Source organism: Colletes latitarsis, chromosome 2 (assembly GCF_051014445.1).
Source record: "Colletes latitarsis isolate SP2378_abdomen chromosome 2, iyColLati1, whole genome shotgun sequence".
In the NCBI taxonomy this organism is placed as follows: domain Eukaryota; kingdom Metazoa; phylum Arthropoda; class Insecta; order Hymenoptera; family Colletidae; genus Colletes; species Colletes latitarsis.
In genome coordinates, this window is record NC_135135.1 from 23,010,343 (window position 1) to 23,036,260 (window position 25,918).

At 48.5% G+C, this 25,918-nt stretch overlaps 1 protein-coding gene across 1 annotated transcript; it reads right to left on the reverse strand.

The window, feature by feature from the left end:
* Positions 1 to 3,572: 3,572 nt before the first annotated feature.
* On the reverse strand, positions 3,573 to 12,319 carry LOC143349893 (toll-like receptor Tollo). The gene is made up of 2 exons (XM_076781529.1): positions 5,926 to 12,319; positions 3,573 to 5,878 (listed from the first exon to the last, which is right to left on the reverse strand). The coding sequence occupies exon 1, from the start codon at positions 11,940 to 11,942 to the stop codon at positions 8,019 to 8,021; it is 3,924 nt and encodes a 1,307-aa protein (XP_076637644.1). The 5' UTR covers positions 11,943 to 12,319; the 3' UTR covers positions 3,573 to 5,878; positions 5,926 to 8,018.
* Between the last annotated feature and the right edge of the window lie 13,599 nt (positions 12,320 to 25,918).

The window sequence follows — 25,918 nt, forward strand, 5'->3', positions numbered from 1 at the left end:
CCCCTAGTGGGAAAGTTTTGGATTTGGAATATCCCCCGAAAATTACGAAAACCAAATAGTCGATGCTGTACGTCCAGTAATTGGTCCTCTGACTCTATTCCGAATAGTTGTATAAATTGGTGATTTTTGGCTTTTGGAACGAAACGAACAGTTTGTATCGATCGGTTGAATTTGTTCATGCTCGGCGCCGAAAAGCCCTAAATTATCGATTGCCTGGTTCGAGTCTCGCGGACGGGTTACTTTGATTATTAAACCCCGGTCCGCACGACCCACAATTTCGCCCGATATCACCGTACTCTTATTATTATTCCATTTGCTCGCGGTGGTCGGCGCAGACTCGACCGGCAAATGTAATTTGCCCGAGAGTATCCTAAAGACGTAATGTTATTAGCCGCGCGGCTCTTTTCTAGTATTCCCGAACTCCCCTCCTCCCTGTCCCTTAGTCGTCCACCTCTGCGCCACCCCTGCGGCTATTCAAATATTTGACCATATAGACTGCGCGCGCTACTTGCGCGCTTAATTCCACGGATTCGGGATTTTCCGGCGATATACCAGCCGCTGGATGGCTCGAACGCATCCCGATAAAACTATTACTTTGCGATGGCGGCCCGGGGGAACCTCGTCCTTTTAAAAGGCCGCTTCACGGCGTCCCTCCGCGGCCGAGTTCTAACTTATGACCTCGAATCTCGATGGGGAACGTGACCCGACGATGTAACGCGCGCGAAATTCCCAAATCCCTTCGCCCTCGTCCTGGCACCGTGCCTGGGTCATCATTGAATGGACCGTACGGCCCTGACGGCTCTCACCTTGCACAAAACACCTGGTCTCGAGACGTTAGCGGGATATGCACCATCCAGTTTGAAATGCAATTAATATAAACGGTCGTTGGGATCGACTTTTCTATTTAACACGTCATTTTGTACGACTGCTAGGACTCGAGAGGTAAAAAAATTAATTCTTGTACTGAAATGTTGAAGCAAAATGAATTTGTAAAAATCAGAGATGCTTTGGAGCTATTCTGGAAATATCGTCCACGCAAAACTTGATCTCCAAGGTCGGAGAAGACTACCTACTATGATCTAAAACGAACTCCTGAGGTTACAGAAATTTATTTACAGAATTACGACTAACAGAACGTCTCCATCAGGGGTTAAAAAGATTAATTCTCGTACTGAAACGTTAAAACAAATAAATTTGTAACAACCAAAGATGCTTTGGAACCAATCTAGATCCGAAAAGACTATACCTACTACGATCTAACGTAAGTTCAAGGGGACACGAGAGTTTGTTTACAGAATTGTCGCGTGAATTGGTAAAGAACCGAATACGCGTATACAACGTTGCACCGCGAAGGGTAAATGGTACTCACACGTATGACGATGGCGGCCAGTGTGGCGACGATAATTCACCCTGGCGAGGGACGGTCGTTTCCGGTGTTATCACGGCCACTAGCCCCGTGGAAAGGTCTATTCGGTCGGTGGACCGACGTGATAAAAGTGGTCTTGACGGCGGCGCATGTACGGGCCGTATTTAACATTTTATTCCCAGAAGCGTCGCAGTTTTCCGCGATACGGGTAATGCGATAAATTATTCCGCGTTTCGCTTATCTTCGCACCACCCCTCACCCCCGGTATCCACCACCCTGTAGTTGCTCCCGTTTCGACCGCTTCTTCTGCGTCGTCTTTCCACGCTGTGAGAGAGTTCCTTCCCCCTCCCACCTCTCTTCCTCTTTTTTTCTTGCAGCCGTCTTGCTCGTTTAATGTCGACGTTATTTAGCGCGCGCGTGGGAAAACGTTGCCCGGTTTGAGTTACAACTTGCGCCGGAAGGGAGAGAACGAAGAGTGTTTTGGATTAATGCGAACGGCGCCTGGATTCCTCGACAGCCCAGCTTCGGGAGCCCTCGACTATCCTCGGATCGAAGCCACCGATGTCGAGGAATCTCGAAAGACGGGCGCCTGGGAACTTTGATCGTTCCGAATAAATAGTAAATAACGAGTGAAAAATATTTGTGCAATTTTCTATTTAAATTTTAAGTTTGCCCATAAATTCGGAAAGCATCGAAATTCCAGAAGCCATCGAAGCTGTTAATCTCTAAAGTAGCTGTAAACGGAAAGAGAAACAGCGTGGTGGGGATAAGTCCTCGATGGCCTTGAGCAACCAGTTGATTTTGATCCGATTATTGGATCGAACGGTCGCTTGTTCCCCGATGATAGAGAAAATGGAGTTTCGCCCTCAGGGGCCGGGAAAAATCTTTAAGAGCACGGATGCAAGAGCAATTATGAATTCCAATGGACATCAATTTTTAATTGCTCTCGTTAAGACTGACTTTAAACCCAAGCTTTTTCTCTTTGTATCGATATTAATCGGCGAAATAGCGCCAGACTTGAAAGTTCCATAAAAATAGTGTACTTTCAACTTGAAATAAAAAGAAAAAATAACCGATGATATTAATTAATAGGAACGTAGGAATCGCGGGGAACTCGCGTGTGCCATTTCCTCGTAATTACCGTGAAATAAAATCACTTTTCGCTCGTATTAATATCTCTCGCGAAGACAAAGGGAAATCTTTGTTCGCCGCGCTAATTAAATTATAAATCGGTATAATTAGTAAAATAAGCGTTTAACGAGCATTATTGGAACTGTTACTTGTCTCGTAAAGTGGTTGAACAATCGAATCGAATAAAGCGTAACGATAGCGCATGTTTGTTTCGTCGAACGTGTAATAATTTTCAAATATGAAGCCGTTCCCATACGCGCTGACGATAGCGTAAATAATTACCAAGAAAGCAATAAACTTGCCACGCATCGTCGACTTCTGGTATCTAATCGACAGTCGTTAGCAGCTCCTTTGCTCCAAAGCGCCTATTAGCGCTTCTCCGACTTTCACGGGAAATAATTCATTCGGTCATGGCTACCGAAGTAGCATTTCCAATAACGACCAATAAAAGTTTCGTCTTGACCGTGGCAATAATAACTGCTGATTAGTTATCACGGGCAAGCTGATACGGATGTTGAAAGCATAAACGAGTTTACGCACCGACGAATGATGTCATTATCGATGTATCGTTTGCACGAAATACATTCTCGGAAAGTTATCGTGCAACGCCCACGCACGGAGCACAGGAAATACTTTATATTAAATCGAACACCGGGATCTATACATCATTCAACGCCCTAAAATATAGAATATATGAAAAGATTTCGTAAAAATTTGTAAAACTAACGCGAAATTTTCCTTTTTCGAGTCCTTGCCTCGCAAAAGTACTGGTTAATAACTCGTTAAATCTGAATTCGCCGTCTTCGTTCCACGGTGGATCTACTCCGACGCGAATAAATTCCCGAGAAGAATCAAAATCGGGGACAGAGCCATCGGGATCGCGCAAATTGAAACGACTTGGCGAAGAATATTAAACTTCCAGCTGCGGCTGGATGGAAATTTTCGAGAGGAACGAGAGGCGGGGGAGAGGGGGAGGGGCGAGAGAGGGATGGTTTCACGCGAGGAACGGAAAGAAAGATTCAGCGACCCGCGTGTTAAGCGCGCGCTACGAACAATTTTTTCCACCTCATTTATACAAAACAAACGTGTTTATTTCTCATGGTTCTTTTGCTGAAATGGAAAGTGGCAATTTAATTTAATTAGTTCACGTAACAGATCGTGATTACAATAAATGCGTGATCCGATGAGCGTATTTACAATAATACAAGTACAATCGATAAATTGCAAGATATTTTTTTTTTCTTTTTTAGAAGTTGAGACTCGCTCGAAACGACCAGACCACTAAACGTACAAGGTACAACTTTGCGTGTGTGTGTTTGTGTATCTGTGAATCGTGTGCCTGGCCCACTCCTCCGTGTGTGCTCGAAAAAAAGTGTGCGTGAGTATTTACAACGTTAGATATACACAGTATTTACAAGAGGAAATTCTCTCTCACTTACGTACTAATAAGCGTTTGGCGACCGTTGCTTTTTCCAAGACAGTCGTGAAAATCTTAGGAACGATGTCTCGCGTGGAGACGTCTGTCTTTTCTCTCGTTTCTCTCTTGTGCTCACTCTTCCTATCACTCGTCTCACTATCACTCTACCGTCTCGTTTTAGACGCTATAGGCGGTTCTTTTATCGTCGTTGGATCTCCTAGATCGCGAGATCGACAAACGGTGAACGACAGGAATGAGAACTGGCGACGTCGCGTTCCTCCGTCTCTCGAGTGGGAAAAAATATATACGATTATATGTAGTACGAAGTAGAGTTCGTCCCCGAGATTTCGGAGTTCGCGTATCGTTCTCGTCTTGTCTCGTGTTTCTTATCGGTTACAATCGAACGCTCGACCGTGTCGAACGCGAGGTCCGTCGGGATCGACTCGTCGACAGAGTTGGGCTAAATTTTTATCCAACGTCCAACGGGAAAACTTTTCCAACGCGACCGCGCGACTTGCCAAAGTATCTTGCTGCTCGAAAAACCAACGACGAATCCTTTCGTTAAAAAAGAATCGTTGAGACCAGAAACCCGGACTCGATGCGCCAACGCGTGGAAATCAGACGATATTTATAATCAAACAGTACTGCGATTCTATCTCTTCAAATATAATTAATGGTACATAAATTTTTTCCATTTTTTATCGCGATCGGGTCTGCCAGAGTTCATCTTCTCGTTGGACGAACTATACGATTCTCGAACAACGTTACTCGTTGAATAATAATCACGATTTTAATTAAGGAACGGAGCGTTTCACAATCGACGAATAGAACTTTATCTGTTCGAATAAATTGCTCTTATTGCTCGTCTATTGTTCCAACGAAATTTTACCCATGTCTGCTCGTCCGAGAATAATACGTACGCTTTCTAACTGAACCTAATCACGAGAAACGCTAAGGTGCGCGGCGCTCTCTGTGATTAAATTAATCTCGTAGCTAAATGCATCCAACAACGATGCGTTTTTCTTAATCTTAAGAAGACTATTGTTAGGTTGTTCGAAAGTATGGATACACCAGATCCGCGCTGACCGGTTCGTCGGTTTCTACCAGACGATGTCCATAGACGAAGGAATGGTGACTTCGCATTCCTCGTCTCGTCAGTAAAGAATCCTTGCAATTTTTAATAAATGTCCGGCCAGAGGGTCGAAATAAGTTGACGCGGTGAAAATGAGAAAAAGCATTGCAAAGTTACTTGAAAATGTCGATTATATGGAAGACAGTAATCGGGGGAAAAAATACTTTTCTTTAAATATGTTCTAGCGCACTTTCCGAATAAAGTTCCTGAAACGTTGAACAAGATTTCCCTGTTTTGTTCTAGCAATTATCAGAAATTATCCACCCTTGTTTCGATCATTGTCGAGCAAAAGAAGCATTATTAAATATATTTATTTTCTAATGGATGTATCCAAACTTTGAACAAGAAACGTGTACGTAAATTCTACCTAATTTTTTCCTTCTCTGAAATTATCGAGTAACTCAAAAACAATTCTCAAACTGTTTGGATTTGGGTCACGCTCGTTCGCAGAATCCCTTCGAGTAACAATTTCGTGGCTTCTAAGAAACCCACAAACGTCTTCGGAATATGAAGAAGCTTCGCTGAACGTATTAAGCTAGCACAAATCTCGAACGACGGAAATACAATTCCTCTGCGATGGCAAGTCCCCGAAAATATACAACTTTGAAAGAATGTGCTACCGAAAGTAATTGGAGGATCGGAATAAAAATAATACAGTGAATTTTTGTCACTCGACGTCCAAACGAAATCGCTTTAGAAAATATCGAATCTCCTCCCGAGACTTCGAGAAATTAAAACGAGCGATCCTCCAATTATTTTAAGCTCTAATTATTTAAAACTGCAATCTTCTAATTATTTCACGGTATAATTGGAACGGAAATTTTGCAGTAACCTAACGCCCCCGATTGGAAACCTGCGCAACTTTGTTATAAAATGAACAAACCGTTACCTCTACTTCTAAACGTAATTACAGATAAATTTATTCGAAAGAAAATGTTAAACTGAGTCACAAAGTGTTTTCCAAAGTGGGGGACGCTAAAAAAAACGTTTAACACAGAAAAATCTAAATAATTTAAACGTCTCTATCGATATATCGATCGTCGAAGCTAACGTACAAGTATGTCTCTCTCGTATCGTTTTAAACCTACCTAAATTTTCGTTCTTTTCTTCGGAAGGGTCGTCTCCCAAAAGGTTTGGAAACTACTGCGTTGCATCGTGAAACTCTGTCGTCTCGCGAATTCCTCGCGGCGACCTAACGTAAATAAAGCCCGAAAATAAATAAAGATGCATGCAAGAAAGCAACAACTGGCGGCCATTACGATCGATCGAGGTGCAGTCGCGGCGAAACTGGCGGACGAGGAGTTTCACGAAGAAGCACGGACGAGGAAGAGTTATTTTTTAACCAAGATCGAAGCTCTCGAACGTCACGAGTCCCGTGACCGATAAAAACGTTGAGTCTGAGTCCCACGTCGCGACCTGACCCATTAAATTGACAGGATACGCGCGCCAAAAACGTCGTGGGACCAGAAATCCACCCACGGACCCACGAAAAACTCACTCGTTTCGTATTTTCGTACGCGTGATCCACCATTTTGTCGCGCTGGCAAAATTAATTCTGGTCCACTGTGAGACGAGTTTCGAACCGTCGACGCGACAAGTGGATCTAGAATTTAGATCTCGCGTGCATCTATCGAGTCTTTTCGTAAGTCTCGGTGCTCTAGTAAATTATATTTAAAGAAAATCTGTACACATATACAAAAAGAAATGCTATTCGATGCTCGTACAAACTTAATAAGATCTATTTAACGAGTTCGATCACCACGTAAAGTTACTAGTACTTCGAGTTGTGCATGGATGAAATTTTGTTAAAGTTGAAACGTGAAACGATCCGATACGGGGAGCCAACGGTGATTTCTGTCGGCGCGAATCGTTCAACGACGAGAACAATCCGGAATCTACGGTCCTCATTTACTGCCATTTTCTATAATTATCGCTGTATACACGCACACCATACATTCTGTACAAGATCCGTGCAAGAAGAAGCTCGCATCGTTCTCCCGGCTAGTACGTAAAAATAATGACTCGATCACGGTCCTGCGTAACGGGTCGCGTTCCACAGAAACGTCTTAAATAAACCTGGTCTCTTCGATCGATTAACTTTACACGCGGCGAACGAAGAAAACGGTCGAAAAGCGAGGCGATACCGTAAATCCTCGAATTACGAGATGGTCAACGTATTCTGTATTTCAACTCTTCGATGACTTTTTTCCTAAATAAATTTCATACGGCTTCTGTTGATCGTTACAAGTCTGTTTTAAAAATATAGAAATAATAATAATTTGGCGTGCAATATTTAATTTTACATCCGCGATACGCGACATATATTAAAAACAAAGTTTAATACGCAAAATTGCTTTTATGAAAAGAGAAATAAATTGAGCAAAATTTAATAAACGCGTGAATTCAGTAAAAATTTAATTACCGAGTAAATTTAATTTCTGTAATATACGTCTCTAGAATCTAACATAAATAATTCTAAATTTGAGCACGTACATTCTCAAATGCGAAAGTAAATTGGTGCTTGATTAAGTTCGTACGAAATTATTCAAAACGAGAATGGAAAGAGACTCGAAACTCCGCGAAAACAGAAATTTAAAGCTCGTTCGTCAGAAACATTTAACAGAGTTTCTACGTTTCAGGTTCGATCGTGGTCATTCGAGTCCGAAACACCCGATCCCCGTTTGCAGAATTCGACTTCCCCGGAAACCCTACGAACGACCGAACCGCGTGACTCGAGGACTTACTGTGCTCTCCTTACAATCGCTCCCGACATCGCCCCTCCGGGTTTCGAGGCTCGTAGAAAATCCGTGGCCGAGCGATTTTAGTGGAAGAGCAAACAGAGTGACGCGCGAGCCGGATGAAACTGTACAAATACCTAGAGCACGCGTCTCCGTCGCGTCCCAATGCGGATTCGCCTATTTATTGGCCGGCCGGCGTCTCCGCGAGAGTCCTGGCAGCGTAACGCGTCTGTACTAGACAAAGTAAGTACGAGGATTGGCCGGATGCGTGAGCGCCTCGCCCGGAGGCGCGTTTGGCACCGGCGGTTCCGGTATGGTGCTGTAAAGATGGCTGCCCCTGGACGAAAGGCTGGCTGGCCGCGCGGATCCGGCGTGAAGCGCGCTGTAGCCGCTGTGCTGGTGCTGATGTTGATGTTCCGCGCCGCTGTCCTCGTCCTCGGTCCTGCTGGACGCCGAGCTGACATAGGTGGACTGCGTGGGCGTGGGCGTGGGTGCGTGCACCGGAGCGACCAAAACGCCATTAGGCTTGGTCCAAACGTCTCCGGCGGACGGGGCCGCGGTGTACCGAGCCGGGGTGCGATTTCGGTCGTTGACCTTCTTGCTGTCCCGCCGTTTGCCGACGGAGTCGGGCATGGCGAACCGCAGCTTCTCCCAGAACCTCTTCTCGCCCCAGACCACCACGGTGCAGGTCTGCAGGAGCAGCTGGAGTTCCGGGTCGCGGGCCGGGGCTTCGGTGGCCAGCAACAACACTACGCGTCGCTTCCTCGAGCTGGGTCGAATGTTCTCCAGCGCGGTCCTCAACGCGGCGCGGAATTCGGGGTGCTGCCACTCGTTCGCCAGGAACACGGGCGAGAAGATGATGACGATGCGTCTTGCGGCTGCGACGGCGGGCGGCACCGCCTCCTGGGGCCTGGCGGGCGGCAGATCCCGCCAGTGGAGACACAATGCCAGCCCGGACTGCTCGAGCTCGGCGGCCAGGTACCTGGAAACGAAGTCCTCGTCCCTCTCGCTGTAGACGATGTAGCCGTCGTAGAGACGGTCCCTCTCCTCGTCCGGCGGCGTGGTCATCTTACCCAGTCGCAGACCGTAGCGTGCATGAGCCCAAAGCCGTACGTCCTGGCGAAACGCGAACGCCAACGCGACGAACAGACAGATCGCGATCACCGCCACCAACGCGCCCGCTAGAAGCGGCACGAAGTTCCCACCCAGCAACGGTATCTCCTGGATGCCGCGGTGCACGGCCTCCTTGGACGGGTCGCCGCACCGTTTCATGGCCTGCGCCAGCGTCTCGACGCCGTCGCGGCAGTACATCTTCTCCGGGTCGCCTCGATGCTCGGCGAGCCATCCGCGTAGTTTCGCGGCGTTACCGCACTCGCAGCTCCACGCGTTACCCTCGAGGGCGACTTTCGCGCGATCCCCAACGCTTGGCAGAGCCTCCCACGGCCGGAAGTCGACGATACGATTGCTGTCCAGCCGCAGCACCTCCAGGCTCTTCATCTTCCGGAAAGTGGTGTTCCCGACAGTCGCGATCGCGTTGTGATCCAGGTACAGCTCCGACATCCGTTCCAGCTGATCGAACTCGAAGCCGCGCAGCTCGCGTAGAGCGTTGTCCTCGAGATGGAGGACGCGCAACGCGGCCACGCCGTTGAACGTGCAATTGTGAATGGCCGCTATGCCGCTGTTGTTCAGAAACAACACCTTCAACTGACGTTTACCGATGAACACGTGGCTGCCCAGGTCGCCCAGCTCGTTCCCGTCCAGGTAGATCTCGGTGGCGTCCATGGGTATCCGCTCCGGGACGTGCTTGTAGCCGGCGTTCGAGCAGTCCACCACGTTGCTCGACCAGCCGTGGTCGTGGTAGCACGAGCAGTTGTCCGGGCAGGTCATCTCGCAGTCGCAGGCATCGAAGTCGCAGCAATGGCAGAGCGCGTAGCAATGAGCGTCGTAGCGGCAGAGAAAGTCCTTGGGCTTGAGGGAGAGCAGCGGTCTGCGCGGTGTTGCCCTGGCGTGCACCATCTCGCACATCACCGAGTCCAGGTCCATCACACGCGGACGATTCCTCATACGGTTCTCCTCGTTGATCTTCGGCAGCCATTCCATGCTGCAGTTGCAGAGTATGGGATTGTTTCCTATGTAGAATTGCGGCAGTTCCACGTCCTCCGGCACCGGTTGCAGATTTAACGCCGCCTCCTCGAGATTCCTTATCTCGTTCCCGTACAACACCACTTTCTCGAGGTTCCTCTTTTGCAGGAACGTGTCCACCGCGACCTTGCGTATTTTGTTGTTGTTCAGGTAGAGAGTTTCCACGCTGTCGGGCACGTTCGCCTCGGCGATCCTCGTGATTTGGTTGTAGCTCGCGTCCAGCATCTTTATACGCAGCGTGTTCCGCACCATGTAATAATTCCCGAGCTCGCTTATCTGATTCGCATGTATGTCCAGCCACTCTATGCTGGTCGGCAGATGACTGTAGTCGAACCACAGCAGCTTGTTGTCGGACACGTTCAGCCAGAGCAGGGTCGAGAGGCTGGTGAATGCGCCGCGGATCTCGGTCAGCTGATTCCCGTCCAATCTAATCGCGCGCAGCACCGGATTGCTCGCGAACGCGCTCTGCTCCACGTGACGGATATAATTGTTCGCCAGGTTCAACACCTGGAGCTCCGGCAGCGAGGAGAACGCGTCCCGCGACACGTTCTCCAGCTTGTTGTCCACCAGTCGTAGCCCGTAGAGTTCGGTCAACCCAGCGAACGAGTCATTGTCGATCCTCGACACGTGGTTGTTGCCAAGGTCGAGCGTCTTCAGCGAGCGCAGGACGCGGACCGCGTACGGTATCTCCGTCAGATAATTCCCGCTCAGCGACAGATCCTGGAGGCCGGTGAGATTGTCGAACACGCGATGATTCAGCGTACGCAGTTTGTTAGTGTCGAGAAACAGCTGACCCAGGGTGGTCAGACCGACCGTGTGAGCGGGATCGAACCTGGCGATTCTGTTGTGCGACAAGGTCAACGAGTGTAGGTTCGTCAGGGAGCCGAAGCAACCGTCCATCAACGTTTCGATGTCGTTGTGCTCGAGCTTCAGTATCTGCAGGCTGTACAGGCCCTTGAACACGTGGGCGTCGATCTTCGTCAGGCCGTTGAACGACAGGTCGAGAATGACGAGCCGCACCAACCGTGAGAACGTGTCCCGGTTCACCCAGCGATTCGTCAGCTCGTTGCTGCTCAGGTCCAATTCCTGCAGTTCGTCCAGATTGTCCAAGAGACCGGGCGCCAGCACCGCCAGCGAGTTGTTGCTGAGTATCAGTTCCCTGAGCTCTCTGGTTTTGGAGAACAGTTCCGGCGGCAACGCAACCAATCTGTTGCTGGACACGTTGAGCGCGCGCAGAGCGGTCAAGCCTGACAGAGCGTGATCGCCCACGGCGGCGATCGCGTTGTCCTGGAGCTTCAGCGACGTCAGGCTGTGAAGGTTGCTCAGCGTGCGGTCGGGCAGCTCGCTGAGGTCGTTGTTGCTGAGGTCCAGCACCTCGAGGCTCGGTGTGCATGACTCGACCCAATCGGAGAATCCCAGGGACACGATGTCCTGTAACTTGTTGCGCGTCAGATTTAGACTGGAGAGACTCTGGACCGGGCAGAGCAGCTCCGACGGCAGGGTCCATAGATTGTTGTCGGCCAGATCGAGATGCTGGAGGCTCGTCAAGCCGCGAAGGGCGTCCCTGTGCAGCTCGAGATTCATCGCCGACCAGTCGCTGTTGTGCGTCCTGACCGATAAACTGCGTAAATTGTGCGCGGACGCGAACACGCCACCGGGCAGATAGCGAATCTTGCAGTAATCCACGCGCAGCTTCTCCAGCCGCGGCAACGGCGAGAAGAATCCGTGCGGCTCGTCTATCTGGCTCTCGAAGAACATCGTGTCGCTGCACTCCAAGGCCAGAGAACCGATCGAGTCCACTTGAATGGCCGAGAGATTGCCAATTAGGCCGGGCACGTTGGCGATAGTCCTGACCCTACAGGCGAGTGCTTTTTCCCCGTCCTCTCCGTCCTTCTTCCACTCGCAGCCGCTCGGTGCCTCGAGGCTGGTGATGCTGCGACCGTGTGTCGGTTCTACGTTCAGAACCAGCCACAAAACGATCCCCATCGCCGCGACAGAGCAACGAGCTGGCTCCATTCTGCGTATCGTCGACGGGAGTCACGCGTTTCCGGGCACGGGGGCAAACAAACTTCGCACGATCGAGTCCTACCGTCACGCACTCATAGTCACCAGCACTTGCGTTCAACCGTACGACAGCCGAGCCGGTCGTTCCGCACGCTGCTCGAACAACGAGAACGTACAACCGCGATCTCCTCTGCCGTCGGCTAGACTTCTTCACACCGACACTGAACCGAACCGATCAACGTAAACACCGATCGGCGGCGATCACCGCGCGACGACACTCCACATGAATCGAGTACGCGGCTAGACCAGGGTGTCCCGTCGTCAGGCCCTCGTGAGAAACTACGTGCGCGGGTAACGACCGAACCGAGAGCAAACCAAGTGCGACGACATTCCACCAGGAAGGTCGGAGAGCAACTGACTCGAACGCCGAATCCCTATTCTATCGACGGTCACGCACCCTGCATGACTGCCGGCGTGCAGCTTCCCCCACTTCTTCCCCCCACTACCACGTTTACTTCCATCACCCGCAGGATGTCCCCCACCCCGACTACGGAGTAGTCTCCCGTTTGAACGTGCACACACCACCGACGCTCTGGTGGCTCTCTGTAAGCGAGCGCACACACAATCAACCGCCGAGAGAAACGGAGAGAGTCGTGCGAGAGAAACAACGTTCCACGCCACAGGCGGCTTGCTGCCTCGGCGAAGATGCAACAAACCAGCTGACTGACAACACTACTTACTAGGTAAACACCAAACTGGTTCCTAGGCGACGGCCGCGCATTTATCAAGCTGCTGCCTCTCCCCATCCTGGAGGGGTTCCCTCCCCCTACTTCCCGCGGACGCTTCTTACCTTCCAGCCGCGCTCTTCATGGGGTTGTTGCTGCTTAACAGCCGACGAACGCCGGCCCGTCGCGTTCTTTTACCCAACGTTTTTACGAATGGACGAACCCCGTGATTTGTTGTCTTTGAACCGCTGCACGAGACCCGATTTGCTCGCGACACTTCCGGCGGGAGGAGTAAGCCTACGTTTGGGAGGGGGTCTTTACAATTCTTCCCACCGACACGATGTATCGTGTTTACAGTCCTTGGAACACGATGGGCGACGATTCGGAGCAAGATGGAGGGGGATCCAAATTTGGCGCAAGTTTGAATGCTTCGACGAGGGGAGGAGAGACTACAATTGCATTTGCTACGTTTGAAAGATGTCTAAAGAACGTTTGCACTCTTATACATTATATATTTTAACATTTCTAGTACTAGAATATCATGAGAGATTAAATAATTCTCTATCTCTGACTTGTTGCTCTTGACACCCGAAGATCGACAATTCGATGCACAGCGTTCAGCATTAATTTTATTAAATGTTTAAGAATTAGAAACGCGGTACGTTCGTTTGGATGGAAGATTGATATTTATATTTTGTTAAACATTGCTGTTAAATGTCATTTAAGCAATAACGAACGTGTTACTTCGAGTAGTCACCTAAGATCTAAGCGTGGTTCCGTGAGGGTAGACAATTGGCGCCATCTATGCTGCAGTCTTTGAACTATGCGCTATCTTTCGAAAAGAATCTTGCGCGCAACGAAAGAGAAAGTTTTGTATTACTCGATATACAAGTAATAACGTTCCTATCGAATGCTCATTTTAATTTCTCAACAAATACATTCGTTATTTGCCAATCGCAAGACAAGAGCTACTTAGTACTACTTTTATCGCCCGATAAAACAATAAATTCAGACACGATGCAAATGTCAAATGGCAGTCGACGTCTTAACATCGAAATTAACTCTTGATTTAACTCGCAATTAATTGTCTACCAATTTGCGGCTACCGATCGCGATACGATCGATCGGATACAACGCGAGAATCGACTTTGTCGAGCCCGTATCACGGCGACGGTTGCTCATCCGTCGCTCGAGGACACGTAAGATGATGAATCACCCGAAGTGTACCGGAAGAGCATGCGAGATTACAAATTCGAAGTAGCGACGCTCGCACGCAATGACGAATGGAGACGTTCGTGGATTCGAGCGCGGATTCTACGCTCCATTACGTATTTACGAGTTGTCAAGGTGATATCACATCCTCGTGTTAAAGATTAACCACCTCGCATGCCAATTGGAATACTTGATCAGTCCGACTAAACATTCGTCTAATTAATCGCGAGGCGTGTGAATCTTGCATTCCTTAATCAAGGGCCACCGACAGCCCTCGGGGAAAAATGTTCGATTCAAATCGAAAACCTATTGACTTTAACAGATTGGAACAGTTGCAAGAATCTTTGGACAGTCTCGTAGATATATTTTCGTATCGTCGAAAGAGGCGTCGAATTACTAGAATTAATTTAGCGCGCCGCGCTTGTTTCGATCGCCGCTAAGTGTGAAATATGGTAACGAAACTCGCGTGCTAAACCGAGCTATCCCCTTAACAGGTTGATTTTATTAACGTCTCGCGAGCACACGGGAACAACCAGTTACAGGTGGTCCAGCGGAGTTTACGGTTTCGTTAGATTTACAGCCCGCAGAAGAGGCGGACACGTTTCGTGTGGCACACTTTGCTGTTCGAACGGCCACGGTTTCCGGCTCGCGGCGATGACGACCTATTCTCCGATCGCTCGACAATGAGCGTTATTAAACGAGGGAAAATCGGGCTCAAAGAGGCTCAAGGTCGCCGGTTCCTTATAACAGCCAGAATATATTAACGCATAAATCATTACCCGTTATGGCGTCGGGAGTCGAGGTGCAGTGCTTGGAACCCCGGAAACTTCATTACCAACGACCGACCGGACTTACGAAAGACCAAAGAACGATCCGAGGCGAGTTTACAGCGATATTAAAAATTTTTTGAGCAATATACTCCGTTGAATAATATTTCCCGCCGAAGACCCTTCAATTTCCGTGCGACAAAAATTTATTTCTTGCATCGCCGACGATTTAACACAGGCTGCGACGCGAGACTTTGCGCACACGCGGCTTACGCGACGCAATATCACGTAGATGTTCCGTAACGACGTAACAAGCCGGATCCTTGCAAGCCTCCGATGTTTTACGGGGACGAAATTTATTCAAAGTTAAAGAACAGCCGCGCCGGAAGTTCGTACAATAATGCTTGATATATCCTCTTTAATATCCCGGGTTCTTGCGTCGACCTACAACAGCGGAAAATTCTCCTCGGTAAAGTCTAATCCTTTATTCCCCCCCGCGCGCTGGTCCTTTGCGTGCAAGAACGAAACACGTTACCGTGAAAATCCTCTTTGCCCGTGGAAAGTTCGCGCCCCGCGGATCCTCTCGACGCGGAACCGTCTTTCGGGGGATGTCGTTTGCCGCGCGATCGAATTCCGGTCCCCCGGAAGTCGTCCATCGTCCGTTCACGTCTCGTAAGGATTTCCGTCTCGACCGCGGGATCGATCGATCGGACGGATGGGAAGCAGCGAGCAGACGACCAAACGGACGTTGTCTGCACTTTCACTCGGGAGGTCGCCGGGGGTTAACGACGAAAACTGTATCGTGTCATGGCGCGCGGGGGGAACATTAGCATATAACCCGAACCGATGGTATCCGATGGAAAGTACCGTCTCGTCACGCTTTCGGTTGCTCCGCGGAGAACCGTTCCCTCCCGTTTCAGCGGATAGAAAATGTGTCCGGGCCCGCGGGGTAATTGAGGGGAGAAACGTCTCGTGTGAACGTAAAACGGAGCAGACGGGCGACGTTTCGTGCTCTTTGCTCCGTAACGGGTCGCTCCTTTCCTCCAATTAATGACTTTTCTAGCATTAAGACGTTTACGCTCTACCTGGGCCATCCTGGATGCCTCTCAAACGACTTTCCCGGGCAATAAATATTTTTTCGGAGTACTACACGCGTCGTTGACTTCGTACAGTGGCGGCCATTTGCGAACGTAAATTACTAAAGACCGTTTGTCTGTGGTTTGAGATAAAATTTGGATTATTTTCTTTCGTTTTATCATTCCGTCAAGTCTCGAACCGCGTCCGTTTCCACGAACGTTAAACTACAAAGCGCAACGGAGGATCCTCGTGCATCAAGGCATCCACTCCCAGCGTCGGTAACACTATAAACATCAAACGTTGATTGTAGTTCTGCAACGCTTAGAGTAGTTCGCGAACATCGTTTCCACCCCCGGAGGCGACAGCACCTCCGCGGGCTTATTAGATTCGGAACAACCATCTTTCTCGTCTTTCCCGAACCACGGAAGACCTTCGCTCGACTCTTCGCGACTCGGAGTACATTCGTCGCGTACATTCGCGTCTCCGGGGGTCTCTGCAAGCATCAAACAACAATATCTCTACCCCCAGCGTCCCGAGACAACGATCCTCCGCGGCGGATCTTCGCGTCAAAGTCTGCCCCCGACTCCCAAATCGTATCTGGCCCCGGGTATCCGTTTCTCAGAGGGCATCGGGTGATCGAATTCCCTCTCGCGCCTTCCTCTCGAGCGTTCGCCGCATACCAACGACCCGTTCGCGACACGTGGCGAGTGGCAGACGTGTGCAGCCGCGCGGATACCTGAAACTGCACCGGCAGATGCACCGTCGTGAAGACGAAGAAGGGCCCCAGTTGCACGGTTACGCGAAAGGTGACGTTTCTCGTGCACGCAGCACCGTAGGACGGGTTCGCAGGCGGAGCATTCGTGCTGCAAAGACCGCCTGCAGACCGCCCCTGTGCGTTTCGTTTCATCGCCGTCAATGTTGCGTGCAACGGGGTACACGACCGAGCGAAACCGGGACTCCCGGATGGCGCTCACTTCGTACACGCTCGGTTGCAAGAGGTGTACCCGCGACTACGAAATCGCGGGCGTGAAGAAGGTTGCGCGCGAGGGAGCAGAACAATGGCTGCGTTTCCTGTATTCGAACTGGGGCTAGTTTTGATACGAAAACCACCACCGAGAGGTCCAACTATCGTAAAATGGGTTAACGAGATGCTCCAAACGATCGAGAATAAAGAATTCTGACGAATCTAGATATTTGAGATACTTGAGAAATTGCAGGATACCGATAGCCTTACCGATCAGTAAAGTGTTAAATCGCAGGATAGTTGCTAGTAACCTGAGACTAGGGTCCCAAGCAATTGATGGGACTCTGAATCGGGGGGAACAAACACTCTGATCGAAAGAATCGACGCGGTGGATGTCGAGAGGGTCCACCGGGCGTAGAACAATCGACATTCCAGATTCGTCGAGAAAGTCAGTATCGACAACGAGTCCGGCCCCTAGATGCTTGAATATTTTAGGGGATCCGGCCGGGTTAGCACCTTCGCGGTGCCCCCTTAAATTGACCACGGTGGTTCCCACGCTGGGCCGGGCGACGTTGTTCCATCAACGATTTCGCTAACGAGCCTGTACCTATGCGCCGCTATTGGAGGATCTCGCCACTCCTTGAGGCCCACCGATGGAATGGGACAAATATTTAGCTACATACCGAACGACGACAGGGGTCGATCGTTGGGTCGCTACTTACGAGTAGCCGGGAACGCGTCGGTCGTGTTATGAATTCACTTCGGGCAAATGTCCGTTGTCCGTTTCTGTTCTCCCGTCGAATCCCGAGACTCGTCGGATTCCTTGGCTCCTTATGGATCGCGACGAGTTCGGGACTAGTCCGACCGAGTTCGCTGTAATTTCGTAAATACCTGCGACGACCGGAGACCCGACGATCAGGGCCGTTCGGCTCGAGGGGAAGTCGATAAATAACGGGAAACTTGTAATTTCTGGCACGGTTAAGTGGTACAGGGTCGGCTCCTTGTTCGACCATAACCTACATACACACACAAGCGATTCACGCTGCAGCGTCGCTACTGGTTTTCATCCGATACCTACTGGCTAACGAGTTCAACCCTTCGCGGTCCGAAACATTAGCATTTTATTCAAAAATCAATGAAATTTAGATAACTAACTTTTAAATATACTTGTTAGGAGTAACTGTAAAATGCGTGACATCCACTGTCCTGTTATTATGCTATGTACCCATATGTATACATATACAGATCACGTTTTTGAGAGATTGTAATAATAAAACCAATAAAACTAAATGCCAAATTACCAATATTTTCAATTGCAGACGACGAACATGTGTCTACGGACCGAAGAAAGGGAGAAAGAAGAGGCGAAAAATTGTTAGACGTAGTCTGGAGAGAAGTTTGTCGTCGAGGTTGGCACGAAAAGCGTCCGTCCGAACAGATACGTTGCTATCGTTGGCGAAACGATTCGAAGGAGATAGGAATCAGTAATATTACATCCCCGTTGACATCGTAAGATTGCGAGATGCCGCGCGGAGTGTCGGATTAATGGCATCTCGACGGGGTGCGACAACGTCTGGGCTCCCAGGGCTATCGGGGCGCAAATGCTCCATTTTGATTCGCGGCCACCGATCCGACGCTTTCACCCCTCGAGAATGCTCCAATGTAAATCCTCGCGCGTGTACGTACAAATCTGGCGAGGCAGAGATTCGAGGCACTTCATTGTGCCGAGAGAGAACTGTCCCCCATGAATCCTCGGCCATGAAAACGCCTCCCCTTGACAAGTCCCCCCGATTTTCTCGCTCGCGTGTTCGTAAAATGGCCGATTGCTTGGCAAACGTACGCAATTTTCAGTTCTTTCCCTTTACACTGGCCGGTACAACGAATCGCGAAAAAAAAGTTTTAATAAACCCGAATTTGCTTGAATTTAAAAAATTTCCCGATAGAAGATTGCAGCAGGTTAATTGGGAAATGTTTTTCGGTCGATTCCGCGATATATCGGTTTCGCCAGGTACTTTACTCGACGCAGTTGCTCGAACATCTGTACAGTTGAAAATAATGAAACGTACGGGCGGCGTGTTTATCGTAAAAACAATGCAGCCGGCTAACAAGCAACCCGGAAACGTATTGCCGATGGCGATAACAATTGAACGATATCGGGCGAAATTCATTAAACGGCCCCGATAATCTACTCACCATCGGAGCATCGCGTAACGAACGATAAAACGTTGTGGAAACGGTTACATCGATAATACGACGTAATATTTTCTAGCGGTTTATCTGCGCCCCCCTCCTAATAAAACGAATTCATCGTTATACGGGCACGGTGCGCGCATTTCCAACGATCAAGCCTCGCGATAACGTCTCTAATTACTTCATCGTCGTTGAAATTGTTTCCGATCTTCCGTGGGAAAAAATCCATCGAACGGAGGACGGGGAAATAAAACGAGAACGAGCGTTTAAGTCGCGTCCACAACGTCCCGTCCACGCGATTTTCCATTACCGAGAGCTCCAGCGCCCGTAATTAATTCGTCGCGTCTGAAAAGAGGAGTGCGAGACGACCGTGTTCAACCACCGGACTTCTTGCGCGGCCTCTGAAAAGACGTTAAGAGAATTTTATCTTTTCCGACGCTCGGAATCGCTTATCTTACTCGTCCGTGTACAACGCCGCTCAAAAGCCTGGATCTCCTCCAGATAATTGCAATAATAAATTAGAATTTCGTACGGGGATGAAACAGCGGTCTGCCATTAAATAAAATTTGAATGGTCCAAGTTAAGTTGCTTCAATTTATCGCCTCGAATCGACAAATGGTTATATCTCTCGTATATACTAAATAAATTAACAATTTTTTCCAAATTCTTGAGACTCTCGTCGAAGCTAATCGATAGCTTTGGGCCGGGTGGAAGGAAGTGTGTAAGGCTAGAAAAGCGTAAGAGAGCGAATGTAGCACTCTCGAGCACCTCGACTATTTACAATGATCGATCGTAGACGGAGGGTCGCGATAAGGATCGAAAATTGTGTCGTTGGTCGATTCCGTAGCCCTCTCGCGTTTTCGTTATTCGCATAAATCCAATCCATCACGGGATACGCGTCAGCGTGGCAAGAAAAGAGGGGGAGGAGGCTGGTCGAAAGCTCCGGGTGTACGCGTACAGGCGGTTTTAAAGTGTCCCGAAGTGTTTCGGCCGAGGGAGCCGCGGGACGCCGATGCACCGCTGCGAGGTACACGACATCCCGCGGTTCTTTAAGGCGAAACTCACTGACAACAGCGACGGGGAACGTGTCAAAGTAGTTATAGAACAAGCCCCGTTGCTCTCTTCCCGCGTGGCAACCCTGACAGAAAGGCTTCGGGGCCCACCCTGTCCGTCCCCTTTCGAGTCAAGCTACTTACTACCTGAACCGGTCGCCATTTTATTTCCGCGGATGCGTGTCAACCGGATCCGAGAAACCGATCCGCGCGCCGATTTCTCGGCCGTGCCCGTATTTAACCGTGCTCCTTCGCGTCTTATCGTTCCTCGTGACTTGTAAATCGCCGCTTTTTCTCTTTAACCTTTGGCACACACAACTTTTCGAGGAACTGTGCTCGCGTGCACCACGCCTCGACGGTCGAAGTTCACGTGCATCGACGGCCCTCGATCTCACGGAGAGTTCAGGTGCAACCGGTGCGTATTTCGACCATTCGAACCTAACAAACGCACCGGTTTCTTGGTTTAACGCATTCGCGGATAGTTTTTAACGAGCTTGAAAAATGGATGATTTATTCCTTAGCCATTGCATTAAAATGTATCATAATTTGAAAAAATAAAAACTAAATAAACAATTTACTGTGTTTCAAATCCTTCCTTTCCTACCACGACAAACAATTCCCATTCCCTTTTCCAGAGAATTTGATGACACTGCGATTCCCGAAGAAAATCTTACAAAATACTTTTCAAGAGTTTACCTGAGTTTTTGAGGGAAAAGGTCGCGTGGGTTTCGTTTCAGGTACAAACTGTCCGGTCATCCTGTTCGCCAAGAATCGCGTGACATTGAGGTTCTTAACGAGTCCGATTATGAGATTGATTTAATTCACGATTGAATATTGAATGCGATAGAACGCATCGTTCGAAATCAACGAGTCCATCGATTTATCCGTGGCAGCCAACAATAATGATAATGATGAAGATGACTATGGCAGTTGGGAAGATTAACGATCGCGGCCCGACGCTCGATTCGGTTCGATTTGTCTTCGTGCCAGCCTCGGGTAAACTATCCTTTAATCGCTTCGCCACTTTCGATCGGGATAATGAATTTACCACGGCAATCGAGAAATTTCGGGAAATAACGCCCTCTGATTTCAGCCTGATCGATGGATCGGTCTCCATGAAGACGTTACTAAAAAGTTGGACCGACACGTAAATCGATTTTTTATTACAGAACTTTAGAAGATTAACTCTTGCTTTTGAATCATGCTATTCGCTAAAACCTTTTATTCCAGAAGAAGTAATGTCTAAGAACAAAATATCGCTTATAGAAGTTAGTAAAACTGTTCGAAATCTACGCATGCGCGATCATTAAATCATTAAATTTCTTCTATCAAATTTCCCAGTGTCGGCAATATTTCACCGGCTACAACGATTCGACGGTGAATAATTCGAAATCCATAAAACTTGACATCGACTTGTACTCGTCGCCGGCTAGAAACACAGAGCCCTTAAAAAATGGCTGTCGTCCGAGGATCGGCTGTAAACCGCGCTCATATTGTCCGCGCAAGATGATATCGATCATTTCGGCTAGCGGCCAGTTTCCATTGTAAGTATCAATCAGTCACAGCGCGGACGTTTATTGTAACATTAAGACGCGACGGTCGTTAAAAAAAAAAAACGAAACAAGAAAGAAAAAGCGACTGTAATTTATTTTACAAGTGCCGTGTCCTCTATTGCGGCCATTAAATTTGATGGGACAGAGTACCGGAATGCCGACCATGCTAGATCCCAGTCAAAGATCTCTGGGTGGACCGACGAGTATTCGTACGCGTACTCGTGAAAAAAATCACTCGAACAGAAACACGCATGACGAAACCAAAAATGGATACAGTGGAGCCTAGCTTCTCTTAACCACCGTTATCCAAGGTTCGCTATTCGGGGCGTTTCTTTGTCTGCCGTCAAAAAATACGTAAGAACGTTATTTGAGAACCTCTGATAATAAATTGTTTTTGAGTAGCGTGAGTCATGTACGAAGCAAAATGTATTAACTCTAATGAAACGAAATAAAAGAGACACTCGAGGTATATGACTCAAGCGTTGAATAGTTAATGTCTCGAAAAGAACGGAACCACCGAGGCAACGCTGTTTTCGGATGATCACGATTATTTATTGATGTCGCGGAACGGAAGACAGGATAAACATTTGTCGTTTTTAATGGATCGTGTGCCCGAGGGGGTTGAAAGCGTGGCTCGGACAAATTTTAGTCACGCGGCTCCATAGGGTGGATAAATGACACTAATGCAACAACAAAGAAGGCACAAGAGTGCATATGGCGGTTTCGGTGTTTATTCACGGGCGGTGATAGCGCGCGGTACGCGCGGAGACAAAGAGAGAATAAAGAAGAGAAGAAAAAAAAAAAGGAGACGAGAAAGAAGCGGTGGAGGAGATTGACGAAACGATCCACCGCTGAGTGGTGCCGTTAATAATATCCAAGCGCACTACAATGGCCACCATGTGGCAGGTTGTTTCGCGGTAGACTGAATGAGGCTGATTAAATTGAAGGGTCGAGGAGAAAAGGGAACCGGGCTGGGGCGTGCTTCGTCCTGAAGGGTTGTTACTCGTTTAACATTTGTGTGCGCTGCTTGAGACCAGGCACCGTGCCATGGCCATTACGAACAATTATCCAACGATGTCGCGAGATTAAAATCTCCTCTGCAAACTCCCGATGAAACCGCCACCGCTCTACGACGATCCTATCTTTTTAGGCGAACGTGGAATTCTCTGGAAACGCGTCACGCTTCATTTACTCTTCATTCGGTGGAAGAAATTCGTGGGAGTGAAAAATATTTGTCAGAGAAATAATATCTACGGTACCGAGTTTAAAAAGAACAATTATTAACACGAGGACTGTGACGACCCATGACATAATGCGAAACAACCACCCTAAACGAAGTACTCCGCGGGTCAGCGGTGACCGCGACACGATAAACGCATCGCGTAGGATAGTTGTGTCGCGGGTAACGATATTACGCTCTATTTGAAAGTAACGTGCCCTCCTAATAGAGAAAATATCGGACGCTGTATCGTCACCCGCGACACGATAACTGCATTACGCGTGATATTTACGGGTGAATATTGTTACCAAACGTTCGATTTTCCAAAATTGTCTCGCTTCGAACGAGAGTCAAGCGCGGTTCGAATACTTTCGTAAGTGGGCCGCCCACGCGAGGAAGAATTTCGAAGACAACACCGGAGCGTTTCGGCGGTCGATGATCCAGAAACGAAACCCCCCGGTTCTTCAATTTCGAGCGACAATGACGGCGATCGCGAGCCATAGAAATTCAAAGCGTGGTTCCAGGTGACGAAAGCTCGCGTCGAGCGTTTGTTCATCGCGCGGTTATTCATTATCGCGCGCGCTAAGTAGACCGGAGGGATCCGTGGTCGGGGACACCTTAAAAATAAAGGATGAGCCGCGGGAATGCCCATTGTGAATATTCTTTTCACGGCTGGAATTGGCCCCGGCGTCGTCACGACTCGTTTGCCACGAATGTCGTCCGAATGTTGCCGCGTGACAAAACGCGGGGACTTTCTTAAGTCCGCGAGCGCGTTTTGTCACGCTTCATACGCGTCCCGGCGAACAAAGAGCAACCGGGGAACGCACCGTTGGCTCCGCGACCAGACGACGTTCACCAAAGAGATACTCTCACGCATCCGTCACGCTCTACGGAAAAGAAACGCGGAAAAGAAAGAGGAGCCCTCGAAGGGAGCTCCGGAGAAGAACAAAATGAAGGCTCCTTTAGGCCCCGACGAGTCAATATTTCAACCCGTTCGCGATTTCCACCCGTGGCTGTTTCTAGATCCCTTGGTAAAGCAGAGCCAATTGTCTGTGATCGAGATACTTATTCTGTGTTATAATAAACGTAAGAGTATCAAAATGTATATACGTGAAGAGAGTTTCTCGAAATATCGAATTAGAATTAGCTCCTGACGAATATAAAAATATTCAGTGTCTAATTTATTTGATCGCTATTGGGTCTCGTAAAAATGGATCTGGTACTAAGAATAAGAATTGTAATGTCAAGCGTGGCAAGAGTTTGAAAAGGTTAAGAAACGATGATTCGAAAATGACCGTCGAGGAATGCGGCGTTGCGAAAGACTCGTCCCGCGTACACATCCCCTTGTATTTCGGTGTTTTCTCGACTCTTTCTGATGGTAATAAGCCCCGTAGGTGGATAGGTAATTTTAAAAGAACGCGATGGTTGAATCATCGAGTCGTTTCTAAGAGTTTCCCTCTGTTTCGTCAGTGGAAACTGGGCTTCGAAACGTCCTATTGTTGCTTTAATTCTATCGTCTGGTCCTCTATACATAAAGAACAAGAAAGAATTTGTCCTATTTGATAAAATACGAAATCTAATAATTAATTTGGCCTTGAAGAGGACCTGCAGTAACAGGTATACAGTCGGGAAAATATTACGCTACCTTATAACGTGGCGTTTAAAGAGATTTATTGTCATTTTATTCACGATGTACGACTGATTAAATCTAGCAAGATCGGATTACAGTTTACGAGAATCGTCGGGATTTAATAGCCTCGTATACATCTTCGAGTCATCAGCATATGGAAGAAACTTGCTGTGGTTTAAAACATCGGTTAGGTCATTCATGTAAGTATAAAAGTTGTAACTTCACGTTACGTGGAAACTGATACCCGGAGTCTACGCCTTTGCAATCAAAATACGTGTTAAATATTAAGTACTCGATTGATCAATATCCTGCCATTGTATATTTAATCGTGCTACGGAATATTAAATAGTCCTGTTTAAATAAAAATTTATTCCCAACACAAATCTATCGAGACCTTCTCCCAAGAGTTCTGAGCTTCGAATCATATTCAAATCGGTTAGAATTAATATAGATAGCGAAAAATTGCTACTAGGTGCTCACGTTGTCTCGAGCCAAGGACGAAACGTTTTAAAAATGCGACTCCTATTGTCTCGGGGCAACACACGCAACCAAAGTCGAAGGAGTCGAATCGAATATTCAACTCACGTTTGCGACGAACCCATCGTCGAGGCAAGTACGCACGTCCATCGATAGGAAGCGTCTGTTAATTATAATTAACACACCGCACGCGACATGGACGAACACCGGGCGATTGTTGAAGACCATCGAGGCGACCAATTGGCATCGACAGTCGCTGCGTTCTCCAAGTGTATCGGCCGCAGGGCATTAAACGCACGTCTCCCCTTTTCCGTACGATGAAACCTCTTTAGGGCAATCACGTAGCCGGTCCCCGACCATAAGCGGCTTCGCTAAACGATTCACGCTGTTTGCCGCGAGTATTAGCCGCATTAAACACGGCCTCGTCGGGTCTCATCTGCATGAACATCTGACATACGGCCGATAGAACCGATTCTCGCCCCATCTGCCGCCCCTATCGCCCTATTCCCATCCCCGTAGCCCTTACACGGCCACGAGCCGTCTGCAACGAAACCGTGTCCGAGGATGAGAACGCCGGAAGATCGCTCGCATTCCTCAATTCCGCGCTGCACTCGCCCCGCATCGAATTTCGCGCGCAACCGCCCCCGCAACGGATGTTTAACGATCTTTCGGCCAAGATCGTGCCACGTGTGCATTTTTTTACGAAAATCGACAAGCTGAACGCGTGCGGAATTTCTCTCTGCGCAGGTGTCCGGTGTAATCGAGCTTGATTCGCGAGACGAACGATTTCTGAATCGAAAGTTTCGGGGCTTTTGGGTATCGTAGAATCACACTGTAAATTACGTTCACTCGTCGAAACAACCTTTTGTTAGCTTCCAAATTTTTTAACACTTTATCGACTGCGTAGTCTATTGATCGGTAAGTCTATTAATCGGTCATCATGGAAATAAAAAATTTTGACACTCGAATGTTTGAAAGGGTGCAACAATTACGGGTGGCTCGCAGTATCGTAGGAGAGACGTTATCGCGTTTTTCCCAGCGTTCCATCGACTCTCGAGGAATTCAAAAAGGCGAGAACGACGCTAAAAAGGGGCTCATAGAAATCGCTTATCGTGGATCGTT